The sequence below is a fragment of the Phyllobates terribilis genome, unplaced genomic scaffold (assembly GCF_046119375.1).
Source record: "Phyllobates terribilis strain yellow unplaced genomic scaffold, ASM4611937v1 Scaffold_11__3_contigs__length_659146591, whole genome shotgun sequence".
Classification (NCBI taxonomy): Eukaryota; Metazoa; Chordata; class Amphibia; order Anura; family Dendrobatidae; genus Phyllobates; species Phyllobates terribilis.
The window spans coordinates 615,106,088-615,120,138 of record NW_027362771.1 but is presented as its reverse complement, the minus strand read 5'-3'; the positions used below and the strand labels follow the sequence as shown (position 1 = coordinate 615,120,138).

Below are 14,051 nucleotides of genomic sequence, written 5' to 3'. Positions count from 1 at the left end.
CATATCACCCTGTTATCCCCCTTTTCCCCCTCTCCACAGAGTGACATCTGGTCTCTGGGGATCACGGCTATAGAGATGGCAGAAGGCGCCCCACGTGAGTTGTCCTGATTGCTGTACATTGTGTTCTCTTGTCAGAGGTGTGTATGTATGTATGTGTATATATAATATACTCTGTATTTGTCGGATCTTAAGACACACCACAGGATTAGACAGCAGAAATTAAGAAAAACATTTTTCCTGTGAATTAAAATTTAACTGGCGGTGTACAGTGGGGGGTCGTATCACTAATATTACTGCACTAGTGAGCTCTGCTACATGCACATAGACACACAGCTCTGCTACATGCACATAGACACACAGCTCTGCTACATGCACATAGACACACAGCTCTGCTACATGCACATAGACACACAGCTCTGCTACATGCACATAGACACACAGCTCTGCTACATGCACATAGACACACAGCTCTGCTACATGCACATAGACACACAGCTCTGCTACATGCACATAGACACACAGCTCTGCTACATTCACATAGACACACAGCTCTGCTACATGCACATAGACACACAGCTCTGCTACATGCACATAGACACACAGCTCTGCTACATTCACATAGACACACAGCTCTGCTGCATGCACATAGACACACAGCTCTGCTGCATGCACATAGACACACAGCTCTGCTACATGCACATAGACACACAGCTCTGCTACATGCACATAGACACACAGCTCTGCTACATGCACATAGACACACAGCTCTGCTGCATGCACATAGACACACAGCTCTGCTGCATGCACATAGACACACAGCTCTGCTACATGCACATAGACACACAGCTCTGCTGCATGCACATAGACACACAGCTCTGCTACATGCACATAGACACACAGCTCTGCTGCATGCACATAGACACACAGCTCTGCTGCATGCACATAGACACACAGCTCTGCTGCATGCACATAGACACACAGCTCTGCTGCATGCACATAGACACACAGCTCTGCTGCATGCACATAGACACACAGCTCTGCTGCATGCACATAGACACACAGCTCTGCTGCATGCACATAGACACACAGCTCTGCTGCATGCACATAGACACACAGCTCTGCTGCATGCACATAGACACACAGCTCTGCTACATGCACATAGACACACAGCTCTGCTACATGCACATAGACACACAGCTCTGCTACATGCACATAGACACACAGCTCTGCTGCATGCACATAGACACACAGCTCTGCTGCATGCACATAGACACACAGCTCTGCTGCATGCACATAGACACACAGCTCTGCTACATGCACATAGACACACAGCTCTGCTACATGCACATAGACACACAGCTCTGCTACATGCACATAGACACACAGCTCTGCTGCATGCACATAGACACACAGCTCTGCTGCATGCACATAGACACACAGCTCTGCTGCATGCACATAGACACACAGCTCTGCTGCATGCACATAGACACACAGCTCTGCTGCATGCACATAGACACACAGCTCTGCTGCATGCACATAGACACACAGCTCTGCTGCATGCACATAGACACACAGCTCTGCTGCATGCACATAGACACACAGCTCTGCTGCATGCACATAGACACACAGCTCTGCTGCATGCACGCAGGCACACAGCTCTGCTGCATGCACGCAGGCACACAGCTCTGCTGCATGCACGCACACAGCTCTGCTGCATGCACGCACACAGCTCTGCTGCATGCACATAGACACACAGCTCTGCTGCATGCACATAGACACACAGCTCTGCTGCATGCACATAGACACACAGCTCTGCTGCATGCACATAGACACACAGCTCTGCTGCACGCACGCACACAGCTCTGCTGCATTACCACATCTTTTAGTTCTTAATCGGGACCTGAGCAGAGGCTGCAGGAGCGCAGCAGCTGAAAGACTTTCCACCTGATTAAATAAAGGACCTTGGGTCATGTGATCAGTCGGCTCCTGCAGCCTCCGCTCAGTCCCATAGATCAGTGTGGGGCAGATCTATGTTTTTCTTATAATAAAGTCTGTCTTATCCCATACATACCATAGATATATAATTATTATATAAACATGATGGGTTACTGTTGCTGGTTCGGCGATGCCCATTGTTCGGACGCCTCCGCACTGGTAATGTCTGGAGTCCACTATGGGGAGGACAAAATCTACTACTGATTCATCTGTTCTGTGTGTGGGAATGGAGCGCGGTGCACGACTGTCTGACCGGTGGCCATTATACCGACACAAGGGCGCCCCACAGCGGGAAAACCCTCTATATGCTGCCGTGTGCCCACCTCTGCGGATGATGGCTGGTTGTCGGTACACGCGGCCTCTGGTGGGGGCGGACGGTTGTCGGTACACGCGGCCTCTGGTGGGGGCGGACGGTTGTCTGTACACGCGGCCTCTGGTGGGGGCAGACGGTTGTCTGTACACGCGGCCTCTGGTGGGGGCGGACGGTTGTCTGTACACGCGGCCTCTGGTGGGGGCAGACGGTTGTCGGTACACGCGGCCTCTGGTGGGGGCGGACGGTTGTCGGTACACGCGGCCTCTGGTGAGGGCGGACGGTTGTCGGTACACGCGGCCTCTGGTGGGGGCGGACGGTTGTCTGTACACGCGGCCTCTGGTGGGGGCGGACGGTTGTCTGTACACGCGGCCTCTGGTGGGGGCGGACGGTTGTCGGTACACGCGGCCTCTGGTGGGGGCGGACGGTTGTCGGTACACGCGGCCTCTGGTGGGGGCGGACGGTTGTCGGTACACGCGGCTTCTGGTGGGGGCGGACGGTTGTCTGTACACGCGGCCTCTGGTGGGGGCGGACAGTTGTCGGTACACGCGGCCTCTGGTGGGGGCGGACGGTTGTCGGTACACGCGGCCTCTGGTGGGGGCGGACGGTTGTCGGTACACGCGGCCTCTGGTGGGGGCGGACGGTTGTCGGTACACTCGGCCTCTGGTGGGGGCGGACGGTTGTCGGTACACGCGGCCTCTGGTGGGGGCGGACGGTTGTCGGTACACGCGGCCTCTGGTGGGGGCGGACGGTTGTCGGTACACGCGGCCTCTGGTGGGGGCGGACGGTTGTCTGTACACGCGGCCTCTGGTGGGGGCGGACGGTTGTCTGTACACGCGGCCTCTGGTGGGGGCGGACGGTTGTCTGTACACGCGGCCTCTGGTGGGGGCGGACGGTTGTCTGTACACGCGGCCTCTGGTGGGGGCGGACGGTTGTCTGTACACGCGGCCTCTGGTGGGGGCGGACGGTTGTCGGTACACGCGGCCTCTGGTGGGGGCGGACGGTTGTCGGTACACGCGGCCTCTGGTGGGGGCGGACGGTTGTCGGTACACGCGGCCTCTGGTGGGGGCGGACGGTTGTCGGTACACGCGGCCTCTGGTGGGGGCGGACGGTTGTCGGTACACGCGGCCTCTGATGGGGGCGGACGGTTGTCGGTACACGCGGCCTCTGGTGGGGGCGGACGGTTGTCGGTACACGCGGCCTCTGGTGGGGGCGGACGGTTGTCGGTACACGCGGCCTCTGGTGGGGGCGGACGGTTGTCGGTACACGCGGCCTCTGGTGGGGGCGGACGGTTGTCGGTACACGCGGCCTCTGGTGGGGGCGGACGGTTGTCGGTGCACGCGGCCTCTGGTGGGGGCGGACGGTTGTCTGTACACGCGGCCTCTGGTGGGGGCGGACGGTTGTCTGTACACGCGGCCTCTGGTGGGGGCGGACGGTTGTCTGTACACGCGGCCTCTGGTGGGGGCGGACGGTTGTCGGTACACGCGGCCTCTGGTGGGGGCGGACGGTTGTCTGTACACGCGGCCTCTGGTGGGGGCGGACGGTTGTCTGTACACGCGGCCTCTGGTGGGGGCGGACGGTTGTCTGTACACGCGGCCTCTGGTGGGGGCGGACGGTTGTCTGTACACGCGGCCTCTGGTGGGGGCGGACGGTTGTCTGTACACGCGGCCTCTGGTGGGGGCGGACGGTTGTCTGTACACGCGGCCTCTGGTGGGGGCAGACGGTTGTCGGTGTGCGGTGCTCGTTGTGCTCACCGATCATTGCTCTCTGCGGTGGTTTCCTACCTCCGTCACTCCTGGTGCCGCCTGTAGCCTCCGGCTCCCGTTGCCGCTCTCTTCTGTACACTTCTCCTGTTCTCTCCCTCCAGCGCTGTGTGACATGCACCCGATGAGAGCGTTATTCCTCATCCCCAGGAACCCTCCCCCGAAGCTGAAATCCAAGAAATGGTAAGTGGCCAACCACCACGGCTCAGCCGAGTACTGCCGCCACTGGGGAGTGTTACCACCACGGCTCAGCCGAGTAATGCCGCCACTGGGGAGTGTTATCCCCCGGCTCAGCCAAGTACTGCCGCCACGTGGGGACTGTTTCCCCCCGGCTCAGCCGAGTACTGCCGCCACGTGGGGACTGTTTCCCCCCGGCTCAGCCGAGTACTGCCGCCACGTGGGGACTGTTTCCCCCCGGCTCAGCCGAGTACTGCCGCCACGTGGGGACTGTTTCCCCCCGGCTCAGCCGAGTACTGCCGCCACGTGGGGAGTGTTACCTCCCGGCTCAGCCGAGTACTGCCGCCACTGGGGAGTGTTACCCCCCGGCTCAGCCGAGTACTGCCGCCACTGGGGAGTGTTACCTCCCGGCTCAGCCGAGTACTGCCGCCACTGGGGAGTGTTACCCCCCGGCTCAGCCGAGTACTGCCGCCACGTGGGGAGTGTTACCCCCCCGGCTCAGCCGAGTACTGCCGCCACTGGGGAGTGTTACCCACCCGGCTCAGCCGAGTACTGCCGCCACTGGGGAGTGTTACCCCCCGGCTCAGCCGAGTACTGCCGCCACGTGGGGAGTGTTACCTCCCGGCTCAGCCGAGTACTGCCGCCACGTGGGGAGTGTTACCCCCCGGCTCAGCCGAGTACTGCCGCCACTGGGGAGTGTTACCTCCCGGCTCAGCCAAGTAATGCCGCCACGTGGGGAGTGTTACCCCCCCCGGCTCAGCCGCGTACTGCCGCCACGTGGGGACTGTTACCTCCCGGCTCAGCCGAGTACTGCCGCCACGTGGGGAGTATTACACCCCCGGCTCAGCCGAGTAATGCCACCACCGGGGAGTGTTACCCCCCTCCCCCCCCCCTCCCGGCTCAGCCGAGTAATGCCGCCACTGGGGAGTGTTATCCCCCGGCTCAGCCGAGTAATGCCGCCACTGGGGAGTGTTATCCCCCGGCTCAGCCGCGTACTGCCGCCACGTGGGGAGTGTTACCTCCCGGCTCAGCCAAGTACTGCCGCCACGTGGGGAGTGTTACCTCCCGGCTAAGCCAAGTACTGCCGCCACGTGGGGACTGTTACCTCCCGGCTCAGCCGAGTACTGCCGCCACGTGGGGAGTATTACACCCCCGGCTCAGCCGAGTACTGCCGCCACGTGGGGAGTATTACACCCCCGGCTCAGCCGAGTAATGCCGCCACGTGGGGAGTATTACACCCCCGGCTCAGCCGAGTAATGCCGCCACGTGGGGAGTATTACACCCCCGGCTCAGCCGAGTAATGCCACCACCGGGGAGTGTTACCCCCCTCCCGGCTCAGCCGAGTAATGCCGCCACTGGGGAGTGTTACCCCCCTCCCCCCCCTCCCGGCTCAGCCGAGTAATGCCGCCACTGGGGAGTGTTATCCCCCGGCTCAGCCGCGTACTGCCGCCACGTGGGGAGTGTTACCCCCCCGGCTCAGCCGCGTACTGCCGCCACGTGGGGACTGTTACCTCCCGGCTCAGCCGAGTAATACCGCCACATGGGGAGTGTTACCTCCCGGCTCAGCCGAGTAATGCCGCCACATGGGGAGTGTTACCCCGGCTCTTGCACTGCCAACTGAAGTTTTGATTTTCTTTTTTTTAGGTCCAAAAAGTTCATTGACTTTATTGACACTTGTCTGATCAAGAACTACATGAGCCGGCCGCCCACGGAGCAGCTGCTGAAGTACCCCTTCATCAGGGACCAGCCCACCGAGAGGCAGGTGCGGATCCAGCTCAAAGATCACATCGATCGCTCCCGGAAGAAACGCGTGGAGAAAGGTGAGTCCGCGCCAGAGGCCGCTCTACTCACAGACGCACTGCGCCCACTAGTGGTCACTACGAGAAGTCCTGTGGTCCTATAGATGCTCAAGAGCCCTCCATCCCTGCTGCTGCAGAACCTCTTAGTGGAGGGTCTTATTTGCAATCATTGATGTGCACTCTGCTCTTCACATACAGATGAGACAGAATATGAATACAGCGGCAGCGAGGACGAGGAGGAGAATCACGTGGAGGAAGGGGAGCCCAGGTGAGGACCCCACACCTCTCGCCTTGTGGCCGCCCTATGATATTACCGGCCCGGTGATCCCTCATCTTGTGTCACCAGCTCCATCATGAACGTGCCGGGGGAGTCCACGCTCAGACGCGAGTTCCTGAGGCTGCAGCAGGAGAACAAGAGCAACTCCGAGGCCCTGAAGCAGCAGCAGATGGGGCCGCAGCACCGCGACTCGGAGGCGCACATCAAGCAGCTGCTGCACGAGCGCCAGCGCCGCATCGAGGAGCAGAAGGAGGAGCGCCGCCGCGTGGAGGAGGTAGGGGCTGCAGGGTGGCTGGTGGCATGCAGCGCTCTCCAGCTGTAACTCAACTACTACTCCCATCAGGCCCCGACACCATGAGGCCGGAAACCCTTCTGAAGAACTGATTTTGGTCCCAGATGATAGATTATGTCTCCATGTTATTACACAATCTGCGTCTCCCTTTATTATTGAAGCAACAGCGCCGTGAGCGCGAGCAGCGGAAACTGCACGAGAAGGAGCAGCAGCGGAGGCGAGACGACATACGGCGGGAGGAGGAGAGGAGGATGGCCGAGAGGGAGCAGGTTAGTCTCTCAATGGCGCGATATTGCTCCAACACACAAGTATCACATGAGGTATGGGGCGTGCGTTGCTGCATAAAGGGGCACATGCATTGCACAGGGTATCGCTGCTGCGCGGGGTATAGGTATGATGCAGGGTATCGCTGCAGCGCGGGGTATAGGTATGATGCAGGGTATCGCTACAGCGCGGGGTATAGGTATGATGCAGGGTATCGCTGCAGCATGGGGTATAGGTATGATGCGGGGTATCGCTGCAGCGCGGGGGTATAGGTATGATGCAGGGTATCGCTGCAGCGTGGGGTATAGGTATGATGCAGGGTATCGCTGCAGCGTGGGGTATAGGTATGATGCAGGGTATCGCTGCAGCACGGGGTATAGGTATAATGCAGGGTATCGCTGCAGCGCGGGGTATAGGTATGATGCAGGGTATCGCTGCAGCGTGGGGTATAGGTATGATGCGGGGTATCGCTGCAGCGTGGGGTATAGGTATGATGCGGGGTATCGCTGCAGCGTGGGGTATAGGTATGATGCGGGGTATCGCTGCAGCGCGGGGTATAGGTATGATGCAGGGTATCGCTGCAGCGTGGGGTATAGGTATGATGCAGGGTATCGCTGCAGCGCGGGGGTATAGGTATGATGTAGGGTATCGCTGCAGCGCGGGGGTATAGGTATGATGCAGGGTATCGCTGCAGCGTGGGGTATAGGTATGATGCGGGGTATCGCTGCAGCTCGGGGTATAGGTATGATGCAGGGTATCGCTGCAGCGCGGGGTATAGGTATGATGCAGGGTATCGCTGCAGCGCGGGGTATAGGTATGATGCGGGGTATCGCTGCAGCTCGGGGTATAGGTATGATGCGGGGTATCGCTGCAGCTCGGGGTATAGGTATGATGCAGGGTATCGCTGCAGCGCGGGGTATAGGTATGATGCAGGGTATCGCTGCAGCGCGGGGTATAGGTATGATGCAGGGTATCGCTGCAGCGCGGGGTATAGGTATGATGCAGCGTATCGCTGCAGCGTGGGGTATAGGTATGATGCGGGGTATCGCTGCAGCGTGGGGTATAGGTATGATGCAGGGTATCGCTGCAGCGTGGGGTATAGGTATGATGCGGGGTATCGCTGCAGCGTGGGGTATAGGTATGATGCGGGGTATCGCTGCAGCGCGGGGGTATAGGTATGATGCAGGGTATCGCTGCAGCGTGGGGTATAGGTATGATGCAGGGTATCGCTGCAGCGTGGGGTATAGGTATGATGCGGGGTATCGCTGCAGCGCGGGGGTATTGGTATGATGCAGGGTATCGCTGCAGCGTGGGGTATAGGTATGATGCAGGGTATCGCTGCAGCGCGGGGTATAGGTATGATGCAGGGTATCGCTGCAGCGCGGGGTATAGGTATGATGCAGGGTATCGCTGCAGCGCGGGGTATAGGTATGATGCAGGGTATCGCTGCAGCGCGGGGTATAGGTATGATGCAGGGTATCGCTGCAGCGCGGGGTATAGGTATGATGCAGGGTATCGCTGCAGCGTGGGGTATAGGTATGATGCGGGGTATCGCTGCAGCGTGGGGTATAGGTATGATGCAGGGTATCGCTGCAGCGTGGGGTATAGGTATGATGCGGGGTATCGCTGCAGCGTGGGGTATAGGTATGATGCGGGGTATCGCTGCAGCGCGGGGGTATAGGTATGATGCAGGGTATCGCTGCAGCGTGGGGTATAGGTATGATGCAGGGTATCGCTGCAGCGTGGGGTATAGGTATGATGCGGGGTATCGCTGCAGCGCGGGGGTATAGGTATGATGCGGGGTATCGCTGCAGCGTGGGGTATAGGTATGATGCAGGGTATCGCTGCAGCGCGGGGTATAGGTATGATGCAGGGTATCGCTGCAGCGCGGGGTATAGGTATGATGCAGGGTATCGCTGCAGCGCGGGGTATAGGTATGATGCAGGGTATCGCTGCAGCGCGGGGGTATAGGTATGATGCAGGGTATCGCTGCAGCGCGGGGGTATAGGTATGATGCAGGGTATCGCTGCAGCGCGGGGGTATAGGTATGATGTAGGGTATCGCTGCAGCGCGGGGGTATAGGTATGATGCAGGGTATCGCTGCAGCGTGGGGTATAGGTATGATGCGGGGTATCGCTGCAGCTCGGGGTATAGGTATGATGCAGGGTATCGCTGCAGCGCGGGGTATAGGTATGATGCAGGGTATCGCTGCAGCGCGGGGTATAGGTATGATGCGGGGTATCGCTGCAGCTCGGGGTATAGGTATGATGCGGGGTATCGCTGCAGCTCGGGGTATAGGTATGATGCGGGGTATCGCTGCAGCGCGGGGTATAGGTATGATGCGGGGTATCGCTGCAGCGCGGGGTATAGGTATGATGCGGGGTATCGCTGCAGCGTGGGGTATAGGTATGATGCGGGGTATCGCTGCAGCGCGGGGTATAGGTATGATGCGGGGTATCGCTGCAGCTCGGGGTATAGGTATGATGCAGGGTATCGCTGCAGCGCGGGGTATAGGTATGATGCAGGGTATCGCTGCAGCGCGGGGTATAGGTATGATGCGGGGTATCGCTGCAGCTCGGGGTATAGGTATGATGCGGGGTATCGCTGCAGCTCGGGGTATAGGTATGATGCGGGGTATCGCTGCAGCGCGGGGGTATAGGTATGATGCGGGGTATCGCTGCAGCGTGGGGTATAGGTATGATGCGGGGTATCGCTGCAGCGCGGGGTATAGGTATGATGCGGGGTATCGCTGCAGCGCGGGGTATAGGTATGATGCAGGGTATCGCTGCAGCGCGGGGTATAGGTATGATGCAGGGTATCGCTGCAGCGCGGGGTATAGGTATGATGCAGGGTATCGCTGCAGCGCGGGGTATAGGTATGATGCAGGGTATCGCTGCAGCGCGGGGTATAGGTATGATGCAGGGTATCGCTGCAGCGCGGGGTATAGGTATGATGCGGGGTATCGCTGCAGCGCGGGGTATAGGTATGATGCAGGGTATCGCTGCAGCGTGGGGTATAGGTATGATGCAGGGTATCGCTGCAGCTCGGGGTATAGGTATGATGCGGGGTATCGCTGCAGCGTGGGGTATAGGTATGATGCAGGGTATCGCTGCAGCGTGGGGTATAGGTATGATGCAGGGTATCGCTGCAGCGCGGGGTATAGGTATGATGCAGGGTATCGCTGCAGCGCGGGGTATAGGTATGATGCGGGGTATCGCTGCAGCGTGGGGTATAGGTATGATGCGGGGTATCGCTGCAGCGTGGGGTATAGGTATGATGCAGGGTATCGCTGCAGCGCGGGGTAAAAGTGACTTGAAAAAGTATTAACACCCTTGGTTTTTTACCTATTTGGCTACATTAGAACCTGTGTGTAAAATATTTTTGTAACCCGATTTGTATGTGATACATCAGCACTAAATAGTCTAAGTTGGTGAAGTGAGAAAACTATAGGTATAAATTAAATTTGTGATCAAATAACTAAGAGTCCCCATGCTTAGTGACCGGACGTCCCCCTGTGTGCAATCTAAGTGTCACGTGGTCTGTCAGTATATACACTTTACCTTTTCTGAAAGGCTGCAGCGACTGCAACACCATTAAGCAAGAGGCACCACTAACCAAACAACACCACGAAGACCAAGGAGATCTCCAAACAACACCACGAAGACCAAGGAGATCTCCAAACAACACCACGACGACCAAGGAGATCTCCAAACAACACCACGGCGACCAAGGAGATCTCCAAACAACACCACGGCGACCAAGGAGATCTCCAAACAACACCACGGCGACCAAGGAGATGTCCAAACGACACCACGAAGACCAAGGAGATGTCCAAACGACACCACGAAGACCAAGGAGATCTCCAAACGACACCACGGCGACCAAGGAGATCTCCAAACAACACCACGGCGACCAAGGAGATCTCCAAACAACACCACGAAGACCAAGGAGATGTCCAAACGACACCACGAAGACCAAGGAGATCTCCAAACGACACCACGAAGACCAAGGAGATCTCCAAACAACACCACGGCGACCAAGGAGATCTCCAAACAACACCACGGCGACCAAGGAGATCTCCAAACAACACCACGAAGACCAAGGAGATGTCCAAACGACACCACGAAGACCAAGGAGATCTCCAAACGACACCACGAAGACCAAGGAGATCTCCAAACGACACCACGAAGACCAAGGAGATCTCCAATCGACACCACGAAGGCCAAGGAGATCTCCAAACGACACCACGAAGGCCAAGGAGATCTCCAAACGACACCACGAAGGCCAAGGAGATCTCCAAACGACACCACGAAGGCCAAGGAGATCTCCAAACGACACCACGAAGGCCAAGGAGATCTCCAAACGACACCACGAAGGCCAAGGAGATCTCCAAACGACACCACGAAGGCCAAGGAGATCTCCAAACGACACCACGAAGGCCAAGGAGATCTCCAAACGACACCACGAAGGCCAAGGAGATCTCCAAACGACACCACGAAGGCCAAGGAGATCTCCAAACGACACCACGAAGGCCAAGGAGATCTCCAAACGACACCACGAAGGCCAAGGAGATCTCCAAACGACACCACGAAGGCCGGGGGAGATCTCCAAACGACACCACGAAGGCCGGGGGAGATCTCCAAACGACACCACGAAGGCCGGGGGAGATCTCCAAACGACACCACGAAGGCCGGGGGAGATCTCCAAACGACACCACGAAGGCCGGGGGAGATCTCCAAACGACACCACGAAGGCCGGGGGAGATCTCCAAACGACACCACGAAGGCCGGGGGAGATCTCCAAACGACACCACGAAGGCCGGGGGAGATCTCCAAACGACACCACGAAGGCCGGGGGAGATCTCCAAACGACACCACGAAGGCCGGGGGAGATCTCCAAACGACACCACGAAGGCCGGGGGAGATCTCCAAACGACACCACGAAGGCCGGGGGAGATCTCCAAACGACACCACGAAGGCCGGGGGAGATCTCCAAACAAGTCAGGGACAAAGTTGTTGAGAAATACAAGTCATGGATGAGTTAAAAAAAAAAAAAGTCCCGATCTCTGACGATCCCCCGGAGCACCATCAAATGGAAAGAACATGGTACCACAACAAACCTGCCAAGAGTGGGCCGCCCACCAAAACGCTCAGCCCGGGCAAGGAGGGCATTAATCAGAGAGGCAGCACAGAGACCAAAGGTAACCCTGAAGGAGCTGCAGAGTTCCCAAGCAGAGACTGGCGTATCTGTCATTGCGACCACAATAAGCCGTACACTCCATAGAGGTGGCCTTTATGGAGGAGTGGGCAGAGAAAAGCCTTTAGTTACTCACAAAAATTGTAAGGCTCGTTTTTGAGTTTGCCAAAAGACATGTGTGAAACTCCTCAAATGTATGGAGGAAGGTGCTGTGGTCAGATGAGACAAAAATGTAACTTTTTGGCCACCAAGTTAAACGATTTGTCTGGATCCAAACCAACACAGCTCATCACTCCAAGATAACCATCCCCACAGTGAGACATGGTGGAAGCAGCATCATGCTGTGGGGATGTTTTTCAGCAGTGACAGGGAAGATGGATGGTGCGAAATACAGGGATATTCTGGAGCAAAACCTGTTTGTCTGTCAGTGATTTGAGACCTGGATGGAGGTTCACCTTCCAACAAGACAATGACCCAAAGCATACTGCTAAAGCAACACTCGAGTGGTGTAAGGGGAAATGTGTAAATGTTTTGGAGTGGCCGAGTCACAATCCAGGCCTTAATCCACTGGAGAATCTGTCGTCAGACGTGAAGATTGCTGTTCACCAGAGGAAACCATCTAACGTGAAGGAGCTGGAGAAGTATTGCCTTGAGGAATGGGCAAAAATCCCAAGATGTGGAAAGCTCATAGAGACTTATCCAAAGCGACTAGCAGCTGTAATTGCTGCAAAAGGAGGCTCTACAAAGTACTGACTTTAGGGGGTGAATAGTTATGCACACTGAAGTTTTCAGTTATTTTGTCCTATTTGTCGTTTTCTTCACAATAAAAAGAAAAACAAATGTTCACAGTTGTAGGAACGTTCTTTACATGAACTGATGCCAATCCCCAAAAAACAGTGAAATTCTAGGTAGTGAGGTAACAGAACACGAAAAATGCCAAGAGTGTGAATACTTTCGCAAGCCACTGTAGGAATGATGCAGGGTTTCGCTACAGAATTCGGTACACGTATTGGGCAGGGTATCGCTGTATGGGTAGGTTACATGAATGGCAAAGCCTGGGGCACATCACATGAGATGTCACTTCAGCGCAGGCAATGCATGTCCATGGATAAGAGAGAGCACATGCCGGGGAGGGCCACGCACGGCCTCGTGTATGCCGGGGAGGGCCACGCACGGCCTCGTGTATGCCGGGGAGGGCCACGCACGCCTCGTGTATGCCGGGGAGGGCCACGCACGGCCTCGTGTATGCCGGGGAGGGCCACGCACGGCCTCGTGTATGCCGGGGAGGGCCACGCACGGCCTCGTGGATGCCGGGGAGGGCCACGCACGGCCTCGTGTATGCCGGGGAGGGCCACGCACGGCCTCGTGTATGCCGGGGAGGGCCACGCACGGCCTCGTGGATGCCGGGGAGGGCCACGCACGGCCTCGTGGCTGCCGGGGAGGGCCACGCACGGCCTCGTGTATGCCGGGGAGGGCCACGCACGGCCTCGTGTATGCCGGGGAGGGCCACGCACGGCCTCGTGTATGCCGGGGAGGGCCACGCACGGCCTCGTGTATGCCGGGGAGGGCCACGCACGGCCTCGTGTATGCCGGGGAGGGCCACGCACGGCCTCGTGTATGCCGGGGAGGGCCACGCACGGCCTCGTGGATGCCGGGGAGGGCCACGCACGGCCTCGTGGATGCCTGGGAGGGGAGGGCCACGCACGGCCTCGTGGATGCCGGGGAGGGGAGGGCCACGCACGGCCTCGTGGATGCCGGGGAGGGGAGGGCCACGCACGGCCTCGTGGATGGAGGGGAGGGCCACGCACGGCCTCGTGGATGGAGGGGAGGGCCACGCACGGCCTCGTAGATGCCGGGGAGGGGAGGGCCACGAACGGCCTCGTGGATGCCGGGGAGGGGAGGGCCACGCACGGCCTCGTGGATGCCGGGGAGGGGAGGGCCACGCACGGCCTCGTGGATGCCGGGGAGGGGAGGGGCC

General features: G+C 58.4%; 1 protein-coding gene across 6 annotated transcripts in view; it reads left to right on the top strand.

Annotated features, from left to right (window-relative positions):
- The window catches only part of MINK1 (misshapen like kinase 1), a 106,925-nt gene that overhangs the window by 66,827 nt on the left and 26,047 nt on the right, over nucleotides 1-14,051 (top strand). For all 6 annotated transcript variants that reach the window (XM_073654495.1, XM_073654499.1, XM_073654497.1 and 3 more), the window contains exons 8-13: nucleotides 40-94; nucleotides 4,173-4,251; nucleotides 5,890-6,065; nucleotides 6,243-6,312; nucleotides 6,391-6,595; nucleotides 6,775-6,882. In XM_073654495.1, the coding sequence (XP_073510596.1) occupies nucleotides 40-94; nucleotides 4,173-4,251; nucleotides 5,890-6,065; nucleotides 6,243-6,312; nucleotides 6,391-6,595; nucleotides 6,775-6,882 (693 nt within the window). The remainder of the gene's footprint in view (nucleotides 1-39; nucleotides 95-4,172; nucleotides 4,252-5,889; nucleotides 6,066-6,242; nucleotides 6,313-6,390; nucleotides 6,596-6,774; nucleotides 6,883-14,051) is intronic.